We start from the raw sequence: 26,919 nt of genomic DNA, 5'->3' as shown, positions 1-26,919 counted from the left end.
TTTGTTTTGTCTAAAAAAGGGTGAAAATATTTCTGCCTGAACGATGTACAGTATCATTGACAAAGGACAAACTCGTTGCTCTTACTGCTTACTCTTAAATACCTTTTTTTTTCAGATAACAAACCGTTTATTTTAATTTTTGCATTTATTTTAGTATAAATTGTTTTTATAAAAGATGTAAAAACCTTTCCAAAACCAAAATGTTTCAAATTATCAAACAAAAAAGCTCTATCTATTCTATCAAAAGCTTTCACCTGATCTATAGAAAGAATGCTTCTAACTTGCTTTTTTTAGCAATGCTAATAATATCTCTAGTGTAACTTAGATTATAATATATTGTTCTGTTTTTAAGACACACTCTTTGGTTGCTATGTATTATGTTTGGTAAAACATTTTTGAGTCTATTGGCCAGAACCTTTGTTAGGATTTTATAATCTACAATTGCTAACGATATGGGTCTCCGTTTCCTATGTCGTTTTTGTTTCCTTTTTAAAAAATACATGTTATCAAAGCTTCTTTCAGAGTGTTTTTCATTTCGCCAGTAAACAAAACATTGTTTAAACATTCAATCAAATCCTTTTTAATTATATTGAAAAATGTTTGTAATATTAAATTGTTAGCCCGTCTAAACCGGGTGATTTATTGTTTATCATTTGTTCTAGAGATTATTTTATTTCGTTTTCAGAGATCTCTTTTTTTAATATTTTATTTTCTTCTTTAGTTACTCTCTTCACTTTAGCGTTTGAGAACAAAATTCGTAAGAAGTATAGTCATTTTCTTTGAAATTGCATAAGTTTCTATGAAAAATTTTCAAATTCTAGAAAAATTTCTTTTGATTCGGTTTTAACATGCCCGTCTCTGCCGTTTATTTCAGAAACATATTGCTTAGCCAGTTTTTGATAATCCGAAAAAAAATTTGGAGCATTTTCCACCTTCTTACCTCCAAAGAATTTTTGCTCTTATTGCTATGTCATCAGCTTTTTTTTTTAATAGTTTCAAGTTTTATTTTTAATTCGTCGTGAAGTTTTTTTATATTGCTTTTAGATGCATTTTTTGGGACGCATTTTTTAATGATTTGATCATTTTAAGTTCTCTTTTGTTCTTTTATTGTTTTAATTTTTAACTAAACTTTTTTGAAATTATTTTTATTTTTTCTACGCCGGCTTCCCACCAGTCCTTAACATTTTCATAAGTATACTTCTGCTCTCCCCATTCGTTACAAAATACTTCTATAAGAGTATTAAATTGCACGTTTTCTAAACATTTATTATTTAAAATCCATATTTTTGACTTGATAAAGTTATCTCTTGCATTTAGAATCACTACGAGCAATCCGATCCAGCCTTGACTGGAAATACCGTTAGTGGCTGCAAAAGTATACTAATGTTTGGACGAATTAAACACTCGCAAAGTGTCTTTAATTGCTAAAAAGTTCAATTTTGATTTAGCAAGATTATTCATATTATCTTGCACTTGATCAAAGAGGCATTATTCATGTTTGTTTTGCTTGTTGCTTGATATTTCGTCATATAAGAAAGAGAAAAATATATTAGCAAAATATATTTCCATAATCAACAGATATATTTGAATAAAAAGTAATTCTTATAAATTACACAATATATATTTGTATATCTACCTTTTCTCGATGCAAACTCAACGTTGATCCACTGTATAAAATCCAACGTAGTTCCAATGTATATGGATCAACGTTGATTCAATGTATATAATCCAAATATAACCCATACATATAGGATCAACATTAATCCATATACATTGGATCAATGTGGGGTTATACACATTTAGTTAACGTTGATTCATATACATTCGATCAACGTTGATCCCTATATATTGGATCAACGTTGAATTTAGATTGAAAAAACAATCATCTTTTGCTATATTTTTACATACGTTGGATCAATGTAATTTTGCTAACTATTTTTGATAACGTCGTCATTAAGGTTTTCATTAATAGAAATACAATAAAACTAACATTTGATCAATGTTTATTTATAAATAATTTGAATGCACTCCTAAAGGAGTGCATTAAAGTTATTTATAAATAAATCGGAATGCAGGAAGAACTATATAAATTACTTATTTAAAGTTCAAGAAATATAAAATTGTATTGAAACAAAATGAAACCAAAATTTGTTCTTTTTAGAAAATAAATAAACTTGAGACATTATTTTTTTACAACTGAAAAACCCCTGTTTTCAATGTATTATAGAAAATAAATATAAAGATATTATCTTTATGAGTGATTTAAACTTATTATTATTATCCATTAAGAAATCTATGTTGCTTTCCTTATAATAAAAGTTTCATTAAAATGATAAGAAAATTAAGTCTATGAATAATTAATAACAAAATTATACAAAAGTATAACATCATGAAACTGTTGTGTTTAACATCATGAAGCTATTGTGTCTAATATCATGAAGCTGTTGTGTCTAATATCATGAAGCTGTAGTGTCTAACATCATGAAGCTGTCGTGTCTAACATCAAAAAAAAAAAAAAAGTTAAATTATTGCTTTTTTTTTCAAGACCTAGAAGTCAACCTTGTAGAAAAAGAGGATGCATTTAGCAAACTAAATATTGATGAAAAATTTATGAATAGTATTCAAGAAACCATAAAAATAGAAGTTAGAACAAAAACCATAAGAATAGCAGGAGTGATTTCTACAATAAATAAATAATTGCTTGAAATTTAGTATCAGCAAATAAAAAATCAAATCAAGATTTAAAAAAATGACAAAACTTTGTTTTAAACAAAGAAAAAGGATTAAAATATTGGAGAATTTATCAAAATTGGAGAAGTATCAAAATCTACTAAGAAAATTGAAATCTGAGTATTATGCAACGTAATTGATATCTTTAAAGGTAATAATGTTGCATTGTGAAAGTCATTAAATGCTTTCACTGCAATTAACTACAAGGCTAAATTTGGTATATGAGAGTATATCGTATTTGATGATTCAAACGACGAAACCATAGCTTATATATGCAATATTTTTCTTGTTCAGAATATTCGAGATATTGAAAAATCAATGACAAAGTTGAACAATTAAGTGGTAGTTAATCATTTCAAAACATCATATCATTTTAATTAACATGATGAGATGTACAGTTAACATGATTAACATGATTATTCCCTCAAGGAGATAAATAAATTGAGTGAAATTTCTAAAAATCAATCTTTAGGTTAGATACAGTCCATCTTTAGGTTAGATACAGTCCATCTTATATATTCTTAAGTTATTATCATATCATTATACTTTGCATAAAATTGATTTCTCTAAATTTCATTATGATGGGTCATTTTTTGAGTATTTAGTACCTTCTTAAAGTAGTTTGCAAACTCTAAAGTGATTTTTATTGCTTATCCTAAATAATTAAAAAATTTTTGTTAATTTTTTTTTTAGTAATTCCATTTTACTGCATTGCTTTCAAATGTTATTATTTTAAGCCAACTTGACAGCTTTGCAAAAGTTGTTTAGAGCCATTAAATAACAATCAAAATTTGGAAAGTTTAAACCTTTTAAGAATCCAAAACCGCTTTTTTTTATCTGCAACTTAGTTTTATTTCCAGTAATCAGTAATTGTATTATAATACAATTGGTGTATACTAATCACTGGCGTTACAGCAATTCGAATAGTTTCGGTGATGTGGCAAATTGCGATAATTAGATAAAAAACCAGGTTGTTGCTTAACTGATTGAGAGTCACAGCAAATTGAACCAACTACACCACACTCTTCATCAACCCTGACTTAAAGGCAGTCGAAAAGATCTTACATGGCAAACTACGCACTGAATGCAAAAAAAAAACGCATCTCTACCAGCCACATCAACAAAATTGATTTTAATTCGAAGCAACAACATAAAAGAAATTACTAAAACTAGAGAGCCACTAATCAACCAAAGTCTTCAATCAACCACACCAATAAAAGACCAAGCACTCGACTGAAAACCATCGTTCAATATCACGTACACTCTTGTACCCAACTCAACAAATAATAAATTGCCAACGAACTTAACATCAAGGAGCCACAAAAGGCAACCTCTTTCGAAGCCCAAAACCAAACTTACAACAACCAACGCAACCAAAAGAGAAGTCTGAACAACTCATCTACTAGGCCAAAAAAGGCTCACTTAATGGTCAAAAATTGACCAACTCAACCGCATTACAATTGAGCAAGTTTGGATCAAACTAAAATTTCACGACGAATCAATTCTACTAGGCTGTCTATACCGTCCACGTAATCTAAGCGACTCAACGCTCGATGAAATAATAAGCTCAAATAGTACTGCCTCTGACAAATTCAACTCAATTGGTTGCTCTAACTTACTCGCGTACGGCGACTTCAATTTCAGTAATACCATGTATTCAAATGTTGACGTAGGAGATGATATATTGACTGCCGCGTACGTACAAAATGACTTGACAATAGATAGTAAATTTCAAGATTGTCTTTAAGAAAATTATTTGACTCAGCCTATAATCTTTCCAACCTTTCGCAGTACTTGTGAGATACCTCCAAAAATTACGCTTGACTTGATCCTAACCAATAAACCAGATCAACTAATCAGCATAAAAGAAACTAGTCCACTCAGCTACACATCCAAAGGTTAGGCACACTTTTTAACTTAGGGGAAGTATAGTTTTCTCTGACAAAAAAGCTAGAGAAACTAAAATAACACTCCAACCACTAAAAGAAACGTTTGATCTGGAGCAAAGCTGACTGCAACTCAATCTCTACGTATATTGAAACGATTGACTAGCACTCCGCTCTTGATAGCTAAAATATTTCCAAAAAATATCAGTAATTTACAAATAAATACAACGAAACAACCTCATCACGCGTTTTGTCAACAACCACCCCTTACACTAACAAGCACAGAACATGGGTGAAATCGAAAAGCAAACACTGGGGCAACATTATCTCAGCTAGCCGAACTAACAGTCTAATTCTACGCGAACAACATAAACATGCAAGCAAAGTTGTATAAAAGCTAGTTGAGTCAGCAGTTCTTGTTTACGAAGAGGAACTGGTAAACAATAGCAGGCATGACCTAAAAATCACTCACTCTTACGTTACAAGCAAACAAGAAACACACGACTGCATTCGGCAACTTGAATTAACTAACAATCAAACAACAACAGGTCCTAAGAAAATCTGCATACACTAAACGATTATTTTCAATTAGTTTTCAAAATCAAGCCCCTAGGGCCTCACACAACATTCTAACCTCGTTTCACAAGCATGCACCAACCAACCACACTCACATCATAAGAATCCGTTAAATATAAACTCTCGGACCAGAACAATGCCATATCAATGAGCGTCAATAGCATTCACCCACGTGTCTTGAAATACTGTGCTACAGGCTTTGCTATCCTACTAAGCATTTTATTCTCTAATTCGCTTAAAGCTGGCAAAGTACCATCTCAATGGAAAAAAGCCGAAATCATCCTTCTCTTCAAAAAAAGCTGCAAAAGATGAAATCTTCCGGAATGTCCGACAACTTTCAGAAATGGATTGAAAGCTGGCTAACCAATTGCCTACAACGTGTAACTATTGGCAACACTAAATCCAATTGGAAGACAGTCTTTAGCGTTGTGCCACAGGGATCAGTTCTTGCACCACTCCTTTTCCTTTTCGACGTTAACAATTTGCCAGACCAATTACTACACCACTTTAAAATGTATGCAAATGACTTTAAAATAATCAGAGTTATCATTTCGAACCATGATATTATAAAACTCTAAACCGACATCATTGAAACAGTGAAGTGGTTGCACACATAATGTCTTTTAATGTTGATAAGTGCAAAGTCATTAAGACTGGGGGCTGCAACATCAAAAAATTGACTGCAACTTACGCCAAATAACTTGACAGGCCAACAGCACGTCGAAGTTCAGTTATGTGACGCACACCGTATACTTTATAGTTCACCTAGACCCAGGTCATCTTTTCTAGCTCAAGGCATAGCCAAACTTAAGCAAGTTTTACACCGAGCCACAAAACATATTCTCAAATTAAAATACTTGCTCAATATTCAGAGACTATCAAGACTTAACTTGAGAACGCAAATCAAACAACAAGAAAAAGGAGATCTTGTTGAGCAATACAAAATTATTAGCTAGATCAACAAAGTTAACTTCTCCGTCGCTCAGCCTAAACCAAACACCGAGTCTTTAAAGTGCAGTCTTCGACCGCGTGGACTCACAAAATAACTAAAAGCACAACTTCTACAAAACTTCACAGAGAGAAACAACTTCTTCACCAACCGTGTTGTCAAACCATGGAATGCTTTAACCCAAAATGCAATGGACTCAAAGAACCTGAACAATTTCAAATATGAACTATCTTTGCTTAACTTGTCTTAACTTTAAGCAGAAATTTAAAAACTGTATTTTCATCACAGAGTGGCCTAGTGTGCCGCTCTTCTCAATAACTTGTAAATTTTGTTGAATAAACCATGAATAAATCAAACTAAACTAAAAAAATTGTATTTGATTATTTTTTTCAATTTATTTCTCTTATCGTATATTTTTGTTGTCATTTATAAGATTTAAAAGAGTTGAAATAAAACTTTAGTCGTTGAAATAAGATTAACTTATTAATCGTTAATACTTGTTATTGACTGATTGTTGACGGAAAAATCCGTTTAATAAAAGACAGTCTGGTTTTATTTTTAATTATAAATCCTAATTCATTTCTTTTTATTTAGTACTTAGAGAAAAGATTTTCACGTGGAGTACGATTCTTGGGATGCCTCCTTTTCTTATTACAATATGTAAGTTATAATTATAATAATTATAATAATTATAATATATGTAACTTTTTAATGGTGCAACATTGTTTAGCACAAAAAAGTTATAATAAACGTTGATATTTCAGTCAATTTGATATTTCAGTGAACGATAAAACCAGCCTTCTTAGTCCTTAAAAAAGTTAACGTTAATAAAGTTAATAAAATTATAAACTTTATTATTTATTTAATAATAAAGTTTATAATTATATTATTATCCTACTACAGATTTGCAACCTTTAATAATTGGTGAATGTATACTAGTTATCGAAACGCAAACTCAATAATATAAAGAATCCTTAAGAAATGGTGAGCAATGCTTAACTAATAATAGGCAATCCTAAGCAATGTTGAGCAGCTAGATGTGACCTAAAATAATATAAATAACATGGAAGAAGCGCCTAAAGCTAAATCTGAAAAGAGAATACTCGCTGGACAAGCGAGTATTCTCTTTGTGCGGCCGTGGCGCAGTGGTTAGAGCGCTTGCTTTAGAAGCAGGAGATCCCGGTCAGGAAGGAGGGGTGAACTTCCTGGTTAAATGCACTTCCGCGGTGCTCTGTGACAAGACCGTTAGGTCTTCTTGAGGCACCTAAAAAAAAAATTAAAAAATTATATTTTTAGTAGAGGGTCTTACTTTAGATTAGAGCAGCCGTGGCGCAGTGGTAACGCACTTGCCTCAGAAACGAAGAAACCGTGCTCTGCGATAAGGACTTCTTGGGGCACCTAAATAAAATTAAACAAAAAAAAATAGATTCATCATTCAGAAAATCAAAAAAATGATATAGAACTTTTAAAATAATAATTTTATATTTTACTGTAGATTTAAAAAAGTTTACCAATGCGCTAAGGAATTTAAGTAATTAATGTGTTTTTTAGAAATTAAAAGTAAAAAATGGAACATTACTTACTTTTCATTTAACAAAGAAATTGGCGGGTTTTCTGAAACAAAAGAGACAAATAGTCCTGATGTCATCTTTATTATTACGAATTCTAATTATTTAATTTGTAATGGCAATCATTTGTCATATTACAATTTATTAACGTTTTACATCAAAGAGATGTTTTTATTATATTATTGTAATACTATACGGAACGATGTATACAGAATATATTACAAAATTGACTAAAGCATGCAAGAACTTTTTTTCTTATAGCCACAGATTAAGTATAAATTTAGGTTTTGTATTACTTAAAAAATGAATATTCTTAAACTTATAAGAGAGCAAAATTATTTATTTTATAAGTTGTTTTTATAAAGCTTATTTATAAAAAGATATATATTTATATACCCATATAATTATAAGACCATAATAAAGCCATAATTATAAAACAACAGTATTTCTTGAATCAATTTTTTTAATACTAACTTTCAGGTTTTGTATGTGTCATTAGTACTGTACGCACCAAGTTTAGCATTGGAATCAGGTTTGCGTTTATTTTATATATATATATATATATATATATATATATATATATATATATATATATATATATATATATGTATATATATATATATATATATATATATATACATATATGTATATTGTTGTTTTGTTATGTAATAATAATCAATTTTTTTGATTTGAGAGTGATCAATATAAAGTGAAATAATCACAAAATAGATCAATAAATTAAAAAAAAAGTAAGATAAAAAAAAACAACTTTTTTACGGTACTTAAAGTTTCGTGCCGTTTGGGGCACTCATCAGCCATGTATTTAAATCAAGAAAAAACCGTTCAAAATACAATTAAAAAACCGTTACAAAATTAAAAAAACAATGGAATGAGTTCTGACGTCAAATAATAATAATAGTAATAATAATGACAATAATAATAATAAAAATAATGATAATATGGAAAAACATCTTTTTTAATCGCCAGTGTCATATTGGGACAGAAGGAATCTGTTTCTATGTCTACACTTAGAAACAATCTCACTCCTTTTATTCAATAAATTAGTATTTTTATAATATAGAATTTCATATTTTTCGGTGAGACATAATTTCCAAGATTTAGATGTTGGATTATATGCTTTACATTGCCTGAGAATTTTCCACTTAACTATAGGGACTAAATTAGCTTCTTTTAACTTCCATACATGTTTTGAGAGTTCAGTATCATTTTTGTATTTAGAGATGTTAAATGATTTAACGTGATTAGCGTATCTTAATTTAAAAGGAGTCTCACTTATCCCAATGTAGGATTTTTCATTATAAGACGAATCAAGATTATCAGTTGTAACAGTTGCTTGATAAACAATGTTGCTTGTTAAACATTTATTAAACAACGGACAGAGATTTTTACAGATTATAGCAGTTAGAGTCCTGTTGATTAAGGTTTGTATTGTTGCATAAAATGTATTTGTTGTGCAAATTTATAATAGATTTTACATTTGGCATACAATTGTAGCTAACTTTGACTGTGTTCCTGTTAAAGATTTTATGCAGTTTATTATTATTAAGAAAATGTTTGTCAATAAGTTTCAAAAAACATTTTCCCAGGTTGGTGCTAACGTTTTTACTAAATGGAGGGTTAAACCAAATGATGCTGCGGGCTCTTTTCCGTTGTGGAGTTGATATTGTTATAGGATTATATGTTAGACTACATTTATAACCAGACTTTAATAAAGCTTCATTATATAGAGGAATAGTATTTTGAAATATTTCTTTGTTAGATGAATTTGTAGACAATCTAAGTTCAATCGAACGTGGTATTTGTTTTAATATACTCGGCGGGTGATTTGAATCAGCATGGATGTAATTCAATGTATTATCAGGTTTGAAATAAGGTTTAAAAGTGCAGTCACTAAGATTTAGAGTCACGTCAAGGTAGTTAACGATTTTCATGTTGCATTGTATAGAAATCCGTAAGCCATTGCATTTAAATATTTCGACAATATGCTTTTTTATTTTTTCCATTTGAAGACCGCTTTTATTACTAAAAACTGCCAAGCCATCATCACGGTATAAACCAACCTCAAGCTTGTTATAAAATTTTGAAATTTGAAAAAGAAGAAATGTTCCTACCAGCTCACAAACCTCTGCACCGTCGAACGCTCCCATGGAAACATCAAATAAACCGCTTGATTGCTTTATCCAAACTTGATCATTAAAAAGCAAAGACTTTCTTGCATGAAAAAATAGTGATATGTTTTCTTTATTTAATGTTAGGTGTTACTTTGCAAAATTGATAGAGTTTTTAAGAAGTGTTTCACTGATAGAAGGGTAGAAGTCAATAATATCAAAAATTAAAAATTTATAAAGGTGTTTATCTTTTATGGCCTTAAACCAATCGATAACATTTCGAGTGTTTTTCCATTGATTTAGTTGTAATATATTTCTTAGGTCTGTATTAATTTTAGAAATAATATCTTTACTAATTCTACCAACCTCGTTTTTAGCAGGATTCAATAAACGGACAGTCGGATTGTTTTCAAAATTATCTTTATGGTCTTTTAAGGTAATAAAACAATTGGAAGTTGTATTAATGTCAATTTTATTGAAAACTTCATGATTTTTCAAAAGACGTTTACCTTCTAAGTTTACTTTATTTATTATGTTTGAGTTGGATAATTTTGTAGTTTGAAGTGATGGCATTTCTTAACAAGTGGTTGTAATCATTCTTAGATAAATTGTAAAGATTGGTCGTTTTATCAGCATACGTATAAGTTAGGTTAGATTTTCGAATACTGTTTATATCTTTTTTTAATTTATTTTGGAAACTGCTGTGCACCTTTCGAAACTTAATGTGTTTTACAAGATCAATGAGTTCATTCTCAAAAGCTATCATTTCTGTAATTTGTTTTGGATGATTAGATGTTTTTAATCCGTAGTTATAATAAAAATTGTACTTACTATTTGAATTCTTGTTTAAAAAGAAAAACGCTTTCCATCGCATTATTTTAATTAATGTTTCAGTTTTATCCAATAACTGTATTTTGAAGTCTTTAATGGATGGTATCGGAATGTTTTTGACTGAATATCATAAACATAATGTACAAATTGATAATAAGACTTTGGTTCGCCTGTTGCTTTACACTTACACAAAACCTTTGAAATAATTTAGTTTTAAAACTTTCATTAAAATTTTTATCAAAAGAAAAAGAAAAACCTTTTACCTTAAAAAACACCTGGTAATGTGTTCAGAAGAATTTTTGGTTATATTTTAATAAAACAATAATTTATAAATATAACCGTGGAAACCTTAGCATAGCTAGAGTTTTATAGCCATCAGGAAGTGGAATGAAAAGCATTAAACTTTTCTTATTTATATATATGTATATATATATATATATATATATATATATATATATATATATATATATATATATATATATATATATATATATATATACATATATATATTTATATATATTTATACATATATATATATATATATATATATATATATATATATATATATATATTTCGATTAAACAATCTATATTTCCTGACTTACTTATAATAGCTAGTGCTATTTGAATGTTAAAGGGAGGTGAATTAATTTATCGACCAATTTCTATTCTCCCAGGTTTTTCAAAAGTTCTAGAAAAAATCTATTCGCTTTAATCCTTTCGTGACGAGTGACCCGTAAGGCGGTTCATAAAGTTTTTTTCTAAATTTCAAAAAATCCAACTATTTTACTCACGACCTTCAACTTAATAATGATAAGTGGCAAGTAACTTAAAAATATTACAATAGAAGGACAATATTCACGTGAACAAAGCAAAGTCTTGGCTCTATTTTCAGCGTTTCCCTGTGAAAAAGCCTCAATTCTTTTATAAGCACGGTCACGGTCTTCTTTAAGTTTCCGCGTTCTTTATAGGCACGGTCACGGTCTTCTTTAAGTTTCCGCGTTCTTTATCTTTTATTTTTAATTTCATAACGCTTTTATTTTTGCTTTTTACTTGTAATTTCTTTTATATATAATTATAAATATATATAATTATATTTTAAAGGTTGTAATAAAGAAAACAAACTTTTCATTTATAGTTGCTAAAGTACCACTTTCTGCAACCATTATTAGCACTGGGGTAGTTTGCACTTTTTATACTGCATTAGGTGGCATGAAAGCAGTTATATGGACCGATGTATTTCAAGCAGTAATGATGTTAGCAGGGTTGTTTGCTGTATGTATTATTGGTGTTATGGAAGTTGGTGGGCTTTCTAAGGTATTTGAAATAGCAGCTAAAGGAGAGAGACTAATTTTTTTTGAGTAAGTATTATTTTGTGATATATATATATATATATATATATATATATATATATATATATATATATATATATATATATTTATACATATATACATATATATATATATATATATATATATATATATATATATATATATATATATATATATATATATATATATATATATATATTTACGGTCTAAAAAGTTGCAGGATGGAAGGAGGAGGGGGAGGGGGCTTAAACAAAAATTAGGGAGGGCTAAAGCAGCCAGAAACAGAATATGAATGAATAAAACTAAATTTTTTAAATATTGGGAGGCTATCGACCACTCCGCCTCCCTGTTCCTTCGGTAGTGTGTGTATGTAACACAAATCTTTTTTTTTTTACCAGAGGTGGAAAATAAGACAAAATTGTAAATCCTGTAAAAGTACTGTTACTTGAGTGAAATTTTACTCAAGTACAAGTAAACGCTACCGGTCAAAAAGTACAAGTAAACGCTACCGGTCAAAAAGTTTACTCAAGTGAAAGTAAAAAGTAGCTCATTAAAAATCAGAATAAAAGTTACCGCAGCCATTACGCATGTGTTTGATGTTTTTAAAAGGGGTCATCCATAATTTATGTCACACAATTATTGACCTAAAATATCATAATATTTTTAATATACTTAGCTGTTTTTAGTTAATTAATTAATACAATATATGTAAATTTGAATTATTATTAATCAATATTACTTTGAAAGTTATTGTTTTTTTAAAAATATTAGTTTTGCGAAAAAAAAGGTAAAGTTTTTAACATTTATTATTATTATTTCATTTATTTAACACCTAATGTAATTTACAAGTAAAAAAAAAAAAAAAGGAATGTTATTTCTGGTGATTTTCAATTATGAATTTTTCTTCTAGAATTTGTTTAAAAATTTCTCTTCGTTTTTTTTGCATTCCAGCACTCTATTACATATATCAAAGTTTGTTCAACTTTGGAAAGAATTTTATTTTTAGAAAGTGCTATTTTTACCTTCTTTTTATTTTAAATTAATTTTTGAAAATTTAACATCTGAAAACGCCATAGGTTCTGGATATCACCAACAAACGAATGTTGAAATAAAGAATATTTCAGTTGTGAAAAGATAATGCCTGCAATTGATTTATTATTAGTAAGACGAAGAAACAAGTTTAATTAATTTTGTTAAAACTTTTTGAAATTTCCTCGATTTTAAATAGCGAGTTCGTATAGTTCTTACTGTGTTTCGAAACAATTTAAAACGGTTTTAGCGCTTTCCTTCCAATTATGTCTAACTTTTTCATTAAAGCAGAATTATTTTAACATAGCCCATATCATAAGATAAGGAAGGGACTATCAATGATTTATATATAGGAAATAGAACTTGGGTCGGCAAACCGGATTGCAGATTGAATAAGAATTTGAACATCAGCTCTAAAGTTTGAGATTTTTTCATTAATATTTGTATAACTGAGTGAAGCAAAATTTGAATTTTTAGTATCTTATCACATAAGATATTTAAGATATCCCAGATATTTAAGTTTATTCTGAAATTTTTTTTAATAACTAGAAATCGTTATCGTATTGGTTTGTATTTGTGCTTTATCTGAAATAAAGAACTCAGTTTGGTATTTAGTTTAACACAACTTAGATTTCTGTAAATATTGCATGTTTTTACAAGCTTTTTGAGACCAGAGAAGGTAGAGCTTAAAACTATGATATTATCCGCTTATGCTCCCACACCAGTAAAGTTACCGTATATAGATGTGCCGATAATGCCTTGATTTTTAATAGTTTCAAGAAGACTTTCAATGTAAAGGTTATAGAGATGAGGCGAAAGATTCGATCCTTGTCTTACTCCTTGCTTTAAAAGAAAAGAGTTTGATTTACAACCTTTATTTGAGACTGTCACACTACTATTATTATATAACTAAGTGATAGTGTTAACTATACAGAGTGGTAATTTTTTATCGAAATATATTTTATCAAAATTACGGCTATCAAAAATTTTTTCTGCATTTAAAGAGCATAATAGATACACAGGGGAATTGTTGCTGTTGTAATGTTTAATTGTTTCGCTAATTAGAATTTCAGCATATAGCATTGAACAGTTAGCATTGAATCTAAATTACAGGAGGTAAGTATCTATAATATCCGGAAATATAACGAGGATTAGGTATTCTAGAACCTTTGTAAAAATTGGTATAATACTAATACCCCGATAATTGCTCGGGCGGTCTTAAGATTTTTTGTACGATTTAACAAGGGGTAAAATAATTGACGTCGACATTTATATTGGTGTCAATCAATCAATTCATATATTCTGAAATAGTTGTTACAGTCACCGATGTTTACAAATAGTACATGTACTAATCTTAAGTAAAAACCTTGCAAATAAAAGCTAATAAATGTATTGTTAATGCTAATAGTAATATTAATTGTCCACATCAATAACAAAACGAACATTAAAAGTTGAATGAGTAAAAGTACTAATAATGATAATAATAAAAGTGGTAGAAGTAACAACAATAACAATACAATGATAAAAGTAAAATGATAATAATAAAAATAAAACTACAAAAATAAAAATAATAACGATAATCATAAAAAATATAGATATGTATACAATAATAGTATGTATACATAATATACACATATATATGTAGATTCATATATACTATACACAAATATACGAATATACAAACGCGTACATATATATACACACACATACATAAACACATACAAACATACACATATATAAACATAAATACATATACACACATTTAATATTATATATGTGTATTATATTTGTATATGTAATATACACATACACATATATACGTATACACACACACACACACACACACACACACACACACACACACACACACACACACACACATATATAAAGAGTTTGATTATTTGAAAAAATACAACTTTGTGATGGAACTTAAAGTTTCATGTCCTTCGGCAATTATCAGCCATATTTTATTCTTTAAGTTAAGAAAAAACCGTTCAAAAATACAAAATGCAGAAATTGACAGAAAAAATATAACAAAGCAATGGAATGAGTTCTGACGTCAAAACAAACAATATCACCCGTGTCGAATAGGGCGAGAAGAAATTGGTTTCGATTCCTGCACTTGGATAGCATTTCACTTTTTTTGTTTAGCAGATTTTTTTTTTTGGAAAATAGAATTTCATATTTTTTGTTTGTGCATAGTTTGCAGGACTATATGGTGGGTTGTAAGCATTGCATTGCCTAATTATTTTCCATTTAAGAACTGGGTTTAAGTTGGCATCTTTTAATTTTCAAAATTCTTTTGATAATTTGGTGTCGTTTTTGTATTTTAGAATTTTAGAATCAATATTATGTCTAAATTATTGCATAACAATTTTTATTTTATCTAATGAAGATATTTTATATATTAATTACTTTAATATATTATTCATTTTTATCGTGGAATTTTTAATGATGTGTAATATATATATATATATATATATATATATATATATATATATATATATATATATATATATATATATATATATATATATATATATATATATATATATATATATATATATAAATTAGTAAAAAACACTTATCTAACTTTTATCTTCGACTTGAAGTTTCACCATTGCTGGATCATTAGGAAGAGTTACTAAATCTCATAAAAATTCAATTTATAGAAAAAAATATTTTACAGGAAGTTATAAATTATTATAAAAAAATTTTAATTACTATATTTTTTTGTTAACGGGAAGTTACAGAAAGTAATTATGAAATAATTTTCTTTGGAATGGGGATAGTTTAATTTGGTCATTTGTTTTTATAATTTTTTAAGAGGTATTTATTTTCGTGCCTACATTTAGAAATTAATTCAGATTTTTTATTTAATAAATTTTCTTGATTTAAATGAACATATAAACGAAAAAAACACTGATTATTGTAATTGTAAACAAAAAATAGATTGCCCTCTAAATGGAAAATGCCTTTCGAAAAATGTAATTTACAAGTGCATTGTTTCCTCACAAAACAACCCTGATAAACAATATATTGGCTAAACCGAGGGGAATGGAAAAAACGTTATGCCAACCACAAACAATCGTTTAAACACAAAAAATATTCAAAAGAGACTATGCTGTCAAAATATATTTGGAATTTAAAAGAAAAAAATAAAAATTTTAATTTACAATGGTCTATTCTAAAATCTGCCCCTGCCTATAATAACATTTCCAAAAAATGTATGCTATGTTTGCAAGAAAAATTTGAAATAATTACTCATTTAAATCAAGAAAATTTATTAAATAAAAAATCTGAATTAATTTCTAAATGTAGGCACGAAAATAAATACCTCTTAAAAAATTATAAAAACAAATGACCAAATTAAACTACCCCCATTCCAAAAAAAATTATTTCATAATTACTTTCTGTAACTTCCCGTTAACAAAAAAATATAGTAATTAAAATATTTTTATAATAATTTATAACTTCCTGTAAAATATTTTTTTCTATAAATTAAATTTTTTTGAGATTTAGTAACTCTTCCACATGATCCAGCAATGGTGAAACTTCAAGTCGAAGATAAAAGTTAGATAAGTGTTTTTTACTAATTTATTATTGCTCTGTTCTTTAAGAACATTGAGCACTCTATTTTTAAAATACACTAACATAATTTACATATATATATATATATATATATATATATATATATATATATATGTATATATATATATATATATATATGTATATATATACGCACACACAAACACACGTATATATATACTTAAATACTCATTCACACATTTATATTCACATATAAATACATACAAACATACACATACACACATACACATCTATGCATACATATACACATACATACATACATATACACTCACACTTGTTCACATGCGCTTATCACAAACACTTATACACAGATACTGTCCATCCATAATTAATGGAGTAATTAAAAAATTTGATTAGCCATTTTGTTAATGTTTTACAATTTGCATATTTCAAATGTTCTGCTGAGATACCGAAAGAGTCAGGAGATTTTTTTAATTTTAGGTTCGAAATAGCCATAATTATATTTTCTTCAGTTATTGTAACATCATCACGTTTTGAACACGGGCGAATTCTCCGATTTTCATTACGATGTGTTATTTTAGGAGGTTATTTGGTAAACGATCTAGAATTTATGCCTTTGTTTAAACATCTAATAGCATTCCAAAAGTTTTTAGCCTAATATTTTTTAATTTTTCAATTTTAATATACTGTGTGCAAATTTTATTATTTTGAGCCAACTTGACGGCTTTGTGAATGTTTTTGCGAGCCTTTAGGTAACGATTGAAAGTTACAGAGTTTAAATCTTTTAAAAAATAGAATCTCTCCATTTTTTAAAATGAATTGAAAGAATAGTTTTAGAGCAACTTAAATCAGGTTTCCATCAAGATTTTGAATACAAACTTTACTTTTCATTTTTTTAAAGTTTCTTAAATTTTATTTGAGCGTTGTTTAAATCGTTCCAAGCGTAAGAATCGTTCCAAGCGTAACAACGAATAATAGTATCTTCTGCTATTTCAACGTTATTTTTTATAGTGTGCTTACCTCTAACTTCAACTGATATTGATAGTGATAGGTGATTGCTCAAATTTTTTGAGCACTTAGGATAAACAATGCATTTAAGATATAAAAAACTTGTATATTTTGGTACGGCGACATGATCAATATATGACGAATTCGGTAGTGTCTGGTGTCGATATGTATAAGTAGGGCCAGAGCCTTTTGTTACATCTACTAGTTCTTATTAATTTGTTTTTAAATTTGTTGTGATGAGAGGCTGTTCCGCGATAAGGAGGTATATTCCAATAACTATAATATTAAGTTTATTTTTTTCAAAATTTATTGCTAAAATATGGTCATCTTCGTAAATTATTCTAATATTTTGGAATTAAATTCTTCGTATAAAGAACGCATTTCCGCCAAATGTTCGAGCTTTTCATGTTTATCAGACTAGTGGAAATAAATGGAGTGCATATTGTTAAAGATATTTCTTATTGTGGAGTATTCACGTTTAGATATCCAATGCTTACATAAAAACCTTATATCATGAGATTGCATAAATGACTTTGTAAGTTCAATGTTTGACTGAAGTCCCCTGGCAGTTAAAAGTACATATATCAAAAGTTGTTGAAGGTTTGTTTTTTTCTCTTATGCTGCTTGGATCCATTTTCAAGATCTTCTTCAGTAATTTGATTGCATATGCCTTCCACAAAGACATCAAATTTACGTACTATTTTTTTGCCTGTAATGCTTTAGGATCAGTAATTTTAGTTCCAAAAATAGGCTCGACCTTATGGTACTTTTTTTCGAAAGATAAATTTTGGTGGCGTGCGACAAGACGCACGGGTTTATTATTCTTACCAATTAAAATAAAGTTGTCATCTTTATTCCGCTTAATACTTATTTCCAATTTTTTATCTTTTATTACGTCAGAAAATTTCTCAAAAGTTATTGCGATTGATTGTGTTTGAGCCACAACGTTGGCAAATGTTTTTGAAAAATATTGCTTGTGCAATTTCAATATTTTTTTAGATTTGAGGAATGATAATTTATCGAATTCGAAACATAAGATTTTATAATTTCTTGCGATTAATGAAGTTTACAATTACTTGCGTTGTTAGATTGTGACGCACATTGATTTTTTACGATTTCTTGGTCTGTTTTTTGTAGTTCATCGTATTTTTCCTGTAATAAATGCAAATCTGCCATATTTTTTTTATTTTCTAATTGTAACTCTTTTAATCGATCAATAGTTTCTTTTAAAGCCAATGCCATTTTTATATCTGACGGTTAATACACTTGTTGACTAACATGTTTGGAGTTGGAGAGCAATTTATTGAAGTCCTTATAAAGTTAATTCTCTGCTAATGTAATCGACATCAGATATATATCAATAAGACATCTTGCTATCTTATACCGCTTCCTCAGATTTCTTTTCACTGGATCATCAACGTCTTGAACAATGTATAGCAGCGAGAACTGCTCTATGTCAAAATGTTCCAATATTTCTGTGAATAACTCGACTCTTTAAATAGCGAAAGCCCATTGAAGATAATATCTCTTGGATGGGAGCAAATTTCCTCTAAATTTATTACGTAATTCTCTAAAATGTTATTACTCGACTGTCTTGTTTAAAACAACTCACTAATTTCTCTTAGCGCCATATAACATAAAGTTTAAATACGTCGAAAGTAAAAGCTAGCTATTTTTATCTAAAGTAAATCTCTTTGAAAAAAAAACACGTCTCTTTGCCACCAAATAGCGAACCGAAAAAGAAAAAAAGAAATTATTGCCGTAAAGCCGTGGTTGGTTAAATGTTCTCGTTGGGAGGCGTGGCTAACTTGGGAGTGGGTTCAACTCGTACTTTAATTTTTTTTTTTTTTTTTTTTTTTGATTATGTTTTATTTTAAAGTATTTTTATGAGTTTAAACTTTTATAGTTGTTCATTAATAAATATTTATTTTTTATTTTTTTCAAAGTTTTACAGAATAAGTGCATCAATGTGTACATAAAATGACTGAAATAGCCTTACATAAAATGAATGATATGACAATGCGTACATAAAATGACTGATATGACAATGCGTACATAAAATGAATGATATAGTCGAAGTCGCAGTGTAGTTAAATACATAGACTTATTTAACGAGGTATTAGAGAAGTGGAGTGTTTATACATTATTTTTTGCATTACTATAGCTGCATTAAAAGTTGTAATAGTGGTAGTTAATTGTTACTTAACGGTTAAATAACCTCTTAAGATATTTAGCTTTTGATCGAAATATAGTTTAAATAACTTTTACGTATATGTAACGCCACTATGTAATAAATAGCGACGTCCATATACGTCGTAATAGAATAGATAATATCATTTCTATCACGACTTTATCGCGGCAAGTAAAGCTGTAAACGCAGCGTAGTCTACATTAATCTACGAAAAATTCTAATTAAAAATTCTAATAACTTTTAAATAAATTTAAAGTTCAATTTTAATTAAAGTTAAATTAGAATAGGCGCAGTCGAGTTTATACACCAGCTGATGATTTATATTTGGTTAAGCTCTCTATTAAAGGTTTTTCTATATTTCAAACTAAAAAAAACATTGCGTCACAAAATCAAATACCTCTCCCCCTTGTAACAAATCGTTAAAAAATCGCTTACCCCTCCCTTCCTCTTCTTATCGCGTGACGTAGTTTGTGGACAATCTCAAAGTTTATTTAAAACGTTTATTATTTTAAAAAGTTTATTTAGTGAAAATTGTAGGAAATAAAAAGGCGCTATTTTTTATCAAATAAAAGAATTAAAACATACTTTTTGTGATATTAAACGATTTTAATTCGTAATAATTTCCAATGCTTTATTAACTCGACGTCTCTGTCTGTTTATCTGTGAGCATCAAATCTTGCAATCAATTTTTGAGTAACTTCCTGATGATAGATTTTCTTCAAATTTTACATACATACTCTTGCTTGATGACAATAAAATATTCAATAATTAGTTTTGCAATAAGTCGATTAATTTAATTAATTTTGATTAAATTTATTTTTAATATGGAAAGAAGAAGAATTTTTAAAATAAGTATAATTATTGTCTTAAACGCGCGTATAATTATTGTCTTACTTAGACGCGCGTTCAGCTTATTTCGAGAAGACCTAGACTTACTAAACGGAATGTCTAAGGTTCGAGACCCGCCACTTCCTAAATTTTTTATGTTTTTTTACACACGAATGTTGATTAAGTAAAATAGTAATATCAGAAAAAATTTATTACAAAATTTGTGTTTTAATAACATATAAAAGAATTAGGTTTTAAAAATTCGTTATAATTTTATATGTTTTTTTTACTCAACAACGCATAAGATTTAAATTGCAGAAAAGTACAATACTTTAAAAAAAACTTAAGAAAAAGTAAAACTACATATTTAAAGAAATACATAATAAGTAGAAATGCACTAAAATACTCAACTACAGTAACGTGAGTAAATGTAATTCGTTACTTTCCACCTCTGGTTTTTGCGTATTGTATTTAAACACAAGAAATTCAGAAAATAATAGGCGGGAATGATGTAAGTGTTATTGACTTAAACTTTTATCAATTTTGATTTAAGACAAAATTTATCAAATTTAGGGGTGGTTTTGCAAGTTTTTCGCCATTAAAAGGGTTTTTGAATTTTCTGGGTATGAATTTAGATGAGCATATATTTAGCATATATTTAGCAACTTTGGAGACCAAAATCATAAAAAATATAAATTATAGAGTCCATCGAAATTCATTTAGTTTTTACACTGGTTGGTCAAGTGAAATAAATTATTTTGTACTTTCTATCCAGAGCCGACTAGACGACAGGGGAGCCGAGTAGGCATGTGCCCCCTCCTCCCACACATGCTTTTTTTCTAAAGCAGCATTTTTTTTTAATTTTATTTTTAAATATAATTTTAGTTATAAAGGACTTTTTAAAAAATTGGTCGATTGTGTCCCTCCATTTTGAAACCCGTGTCGTCGGCCCTGTTATCTATGAACCAAAGAAAGCATTTTTTGCATACTAAAGAATAATGCTAATGCAATTTTGTTTTCCTTTTTTTGAAAATAAAGAATTTTTGTAAAAAATATTTTAAAGTTATTATCTTTGTTGTCTGATGATTGGACTCCCCTTGGAATTATAGGAAGTCTAATGTGAAATATTAAATATCTCATTTTCAAAAAAAATCAGGTTTAATTATAATAATAATATTATTATATTTTCTGTTGAGGGTTAACGCCAAGTCAACCCTATAACAGACTCAAATAACAGGTTTTACAAGATTTTACAAAACAACTTAAATGAAACCAACAATTAGCTTGCAAAACATAGCTTGTCTATTTTTGATTTAAACTCATTAACGGACTGCGATTCAACAACTGAACTAGGCAGTCTGTTCCATAATTTTAGCACTCGATTTGTAAAGAAATTTTTACGGAGATCATTTTTGAAATAGAATTTTTAAAGAATTTAAAAAATTGTATTAAATCCCCTCTTTTTCTTCTTTCGGATAGAATTGTTAAATTTAACAAGCATAATCGTTTTTCATATGGTAGATGTCGTATTTCCGGGATTAATTTTGTCGCTCGTCTTTGTATGTTTTCAAGGATATTTATATCTTTCTCTATATGAAGTGACCAAACTTGAATTGCATATTTAAGATATGTTCTTACATAGCTTATGTACAATTGTCTAAACTATGATTTGATTTTGTATTTAAATATTTTTGACAATAGACCCAGTCTACTATTTGCTTTGGCTACTGTTGATTTAATTTGAACTTCCCATTTTAAATCTCGCAAAATTGTTACTCCTAAGTCTTTTTCCAACTCAGTAGTGCTAAAAATTTGTTTAAATTCACTGTGCCCAAAAGTATATAAATGTTTTGGATTTAACTTGCCAATGTGCATAACCTCGCATTTATCTAAATTTAATTTCATCTTCCATATTTTAAACCATACCTCTATAATGTCAATATCATCTTGTAGCTTCAAAATGGACTTTTATGTAATGAATACAAACCATTTATGTAAAGATTAAGCAATAGTGGGCCAAGAAGGGATTCTTGTGGGACACCACTTTTGACTTCTAGCCATAACGAATTAACATCACCATATATAACTCTTTGACTTCTACTTGATAACGATCTGATCCAATTTAATAAATTCAACTTTATACCAAAAGCTGATAACTTTAGTAGTAATCCTTCATGTTCAACAGTATCAAAAGCTTTACATAATCAATGTATAAGTCATCAACTTGTTTTCCATTTACAATTGAAGACGTATATCCATATATTCCAATAAGTTTGTGGAGCTTTTAACATTGTCGATTGTGTCCGTCCATTTTGAAACCCGTGTCGTTAGCCCTGTTATCTATGAACCAACATTAACATGTTGCTTTTGAGATAATAAATCATTTTTAATTATATGGTTCACAATTTGCTCACTGAATATTCTTTCTAGAGTCTTGCAAAGAACCGATGTTAAAGAAACCGGACGAAAATTAGATGCTTTTAAACGACTGCCCTTTTTAAACAACAGGGAAATATTTGCAAGTTTTCAAGCCTTAGGTAACTCTGCTTCATCTACTGATTTTTTGAATAATAAAAATATTGGTAACGCAAGTTCATCAGCACACGACTTTAACACAAAGGGATGCACACAATCTACACCCATTGATTTTGTTGTATTTAAGTTTAATAGTTTGTTTAAAACATCACACTTATCAAAATATATATTGTCAATGATTTTATCTGTTAGATCTTCAAATCTCGGTAGTTGCTCATTTTCAATATTTTAAACAAAAGCTGATTGAAAATATTGATTTCTGTGTTCTATAATATTTTTGGATCTGTTATTATATTTCCCTCAAATTCGATGACTTTAATGAAGTTTTTTATTTGTTGCTTGGATTTAATATATCTGTACAAAAGTTTTGGGTTTGTTTTAACATTTTTTTCTATATTGTGTTCAAAATTTTGTACTGCAGCCTTAATTTGTTTTGTAACATTAAGCCTAGCAGCATTGTACTTCATTTTAATATCTTTATTGTTCGAACTTCTAGATTGTAACCATAATTTGTTTTTTGATTTAATACAAAGTTTTAATTCTTTAGTCATCCAACCTTTTCTTTTTATTTTTTCTTTTGGATTTTTATTTGGTATATTTTTTCGACAAGCTATATTGTATTGTTTAATAAAAAAAATCATTGAAAAAATCAGCTTCATTGATATTCATATTTGCAAATATAAATTCCCAATTTATTGAAATAATTCTTTATTTTTTCATAATTTCCAGCTTTATATAGAAAACATTTCAATCCGACATTTAAGTTATAACTTTCTTTTAAAAGTTCCATTTAACTACGTGATGGCCTTGGATTTTATTGCCTAACGGCGGTAATTGGACGACATTTTTAACTTGACTTTTAGCGTCAACAATCAATAGATCTAAAACATTTGTCAATTTTTCATTAAATTTTTGAATAGTTGGTTCTTTTATTATCTGGAACAAATAGTTTTCCTCAAAACCACTTATAAATTTTTCTGCTTGTTTGTTCGAGTTAAATACTCTCTCATTAGACCACGATATTGAAATGTCGTTTCGACCAACTTTAACATTTATCCATATTTGCCTCCTTCATTAATGCTTATCTCATTTAATGTTAAAGTATCTTTAATATAAATGCATACTCCACTTCCACGGTTTTTTCGATCTTTTCTATATATTTGATAATTTTCAATATAAACATCAGAGTTTGAATTATACCACGATTCTGTAAAACAAAAAACATTAGGATTATAAGTTTCACACAGACTTCTAACTTCATCAATTTTGTTATTTAAAGATGTCGCTTTGGTAAGCTAACACGACAATATCGCATCAGGGCAACCTTCATCAATTGATGTCAAAAATATCTTATTTTAATCTTCTGAATGTTCACTACCCTTTAACTGAAGGTATTTTAGAGATATTTTTATTCCAAATCCCAGAACGAAAATCCATAATTTTATTATTCATTAAATCTTTGTTTAGACGATTTCTTTCTTGAATCAACGTTTTTTAAAATTCCCGTTGCGTTGGCGTTAAGTCAAAATGTATGATAACCTTTTTATATTTTTTATTATTCTTTAATCTTTTCGCCAGTCTTATTACCATAAGACTTTCGTTCTTATCTTCCAGTTCAATTAAAATAGGACCTGAATTATTTCCGGGTAAGTTACGTTTGCAAAAAAATCTTAAAATTTTTGATTTATTTGCACCAATTTTATCAGACATTTTATCAATTGCAGATCTATCAATCTATCATCAGCTTGTTTTTTGGATATCAGCAATTTACTTGATTCTTCTATTCCAAAAACAATGAAATTTTTTTCCGTTTTTTTAATATCACTTTGCTCAACACTGACAGCGCTTAAAATATTAACTTCAGGTATATTTGGTTTATTTTTGAATAATTTGAATAAATTGCTAAAGGTTCTTGGGGAGTTTTTAAATTTTTCAGAAATGACTTTTTCTTTTAATGATTGATTTTCAAGGGAAATTATTTCAAAATTTTTTTCTAATATTTTAACTCTTTCATTCAACAATTTGTTGTCATGTAACATGGAGATTAATTGGTCTTCTAATGACTTAATTTTATCAGCCTGAGCTTTTCCACTTTCTCAACATGTGCTACAAATAAGTCAAAATCAACTTTTCGCATGTTAAACATTTTTAATTATTTTTTGCACGATATTAAGAAGTATGATTTAACTACCGATAACTTTAAATAACTTCGATAACTATATTCAAGCAGATGTAATCGAAGGAATACCAAAAACTTAAAAAAAAAATACGACTTTTTTTTTCTCTAATTTTTATACAACTCAGAGTTGTAAATTTTTTAAATTCTATTTAGAATGACTTTTTTATTATTATTTAGATTAGTATAGGGTCATTTCGGATAAAGCGAGCCATCGGATAAAGCGAGCCGGTCGCCTAAATATTGCAATTTTACGAAATCAAATTATGCTTTCGATTTATAACAATTTATTTAATATTAGTTATTCATTTTAAAGTCTAATAAATATTTTAAAAACAGTTGCTAAGCAATTATTTTCGCGGTGGTATAATTATAATCATTCGAGTAGTAACAAAACGCTTTTTCGCTTTAAGACCTTATATTTTGTTTAGCTTCAATTAAGAAAAGTGAGTATTTCATATTTGACACTATTTATAGTAAATATGATTGTAATATTAGTAATATGAGAAACTATTTCAAAAAATACAGTGTTGATATGTATTTGAGCGATGATAAAGTTTTTTAATCGAATTTTCAACCTGGCTCGGTTTTGCATAACTGTTAGATAAACCGAGCCAAGGGCATTCAGGTAAACCGAGCCATTGACTCACTTTTCCAAAAATTGCAATAATAAATAAATGTAAAAAATATTATAAATTTTTTTGCTTTTTGACCCACATGAATTGTTAATTTATTGGAATTTTTTATGATATTTTTACAGAATGGTACGTTATCAACCGATCACGGCCCGAAGAAGCCAAAAATCTCAAGGAAAACAAAAATTGTCCGAGCAGCTAATAAAGATAATATTAATGCATCTAATTCTAATACTCGCCTAGATAAGCAGCATGAGCAACATGTCAATACTGATATTGCTGGTAGTACTTGTTTACCTACCACTGATGAAAATGCAATTGTGTCAATTGAACAAGCAGACCTCGATGTGTCTTTCGAAAACTTGATGCCAGTGCCACACAGAGATCGACCACAAAGCAGTCGGCCACGTAAGAAACCACCATCTTATGAATTGACATCAGAAGAAAATGTAGCATTTATTCAAGAAAGAACCAAACCAATAACAAAAAAAGCAGCTAAAGAGAAAGAGACCAGCAAAGAAAAGAAACAGAAGAAAACTGTTAAACAGAAGGTTATAAAGAAAAAGAAAGAATCCAAAAAAGAAAAGAAACAAAAAGAAGAGGACATTTGCAAATATTGTGGGTTTGCATATGGTGAAGCAACTGATCCTCTCATTGATAATGAATGGATTGAGTGTGACGCGTGCCGTGATTGGTTACATGAGAGCTGTATCGAAATAACCGTGCGTGGACAACTATGTGCTGATTGTGTTCAAACAACAACTAAGTAAATTAACTCTAGTTAAGACTTGATATTTTGCATTTTGTACTGCATCATTTATCTGCACCTTTAGCAGTATTATTTTTATTAGACTAGTCGCTGACATTTTTATATTGCTTTTGTTCTTTAAACTTTTTGCATTGTATGCATTTGAGGTTAATGTTTGCAAACTTTTGATACCAGTTTAC

At 28.4% G+C, this 26,919-nt stretch overlaps 1 protein-coding gene across 4 annotated transcripts in view; it reads left to right on the top strand.

Annotated features, from left to right (window-relative positions):
* Positions 1–26,919, top strand: part of LOC100200318 (sodium-coupled monocarboxylate transporter 1) — a 107,985-nt gene that overhangs the window by 40,498 nt on the left and 40,568 nt on the right. For 2 of the 4 annotated variants that reach the window (XM_065816746.1, XM_065816745.1), the window contains exons 2-4: positions 6,736–6,801; positions 8,190–8,241; positions 11,807–12,029. In XM_065816746.1, the coding sequence (XP_065672818.1) occupies positions 6,736–6,801; positions 8,190–8,241; positions 11,807–12,029 (341 nt within the window). The remainder of the gene's footprint in view (positions 1–6,735; positions 6,802–8,189; positions 8,242–11,806; positions 12,030–26,919) is intronic. The other 2 variants (XM_065816748.1, XM_065816747.1) reach the window with 2 other exon arrangements.

Source organism: Hydra vulgaris, chromosome 13 (assembly GCF_038396675.1).
Source record: "Hydra vulgaris chromosome 13, alternate assembly HydraT2T_AEP".
Lineage (NCBI taxonomy): Eukaryota > Metazoa > Cnidaria > Hydrozoa > Anthoathecata > Hydridae > Hydra > Hydra vulgaris.
Note: the sequence above shows the minus strand (reverse complement) of the source record. Positions and strands in the feature narration are given on the sequence as shown.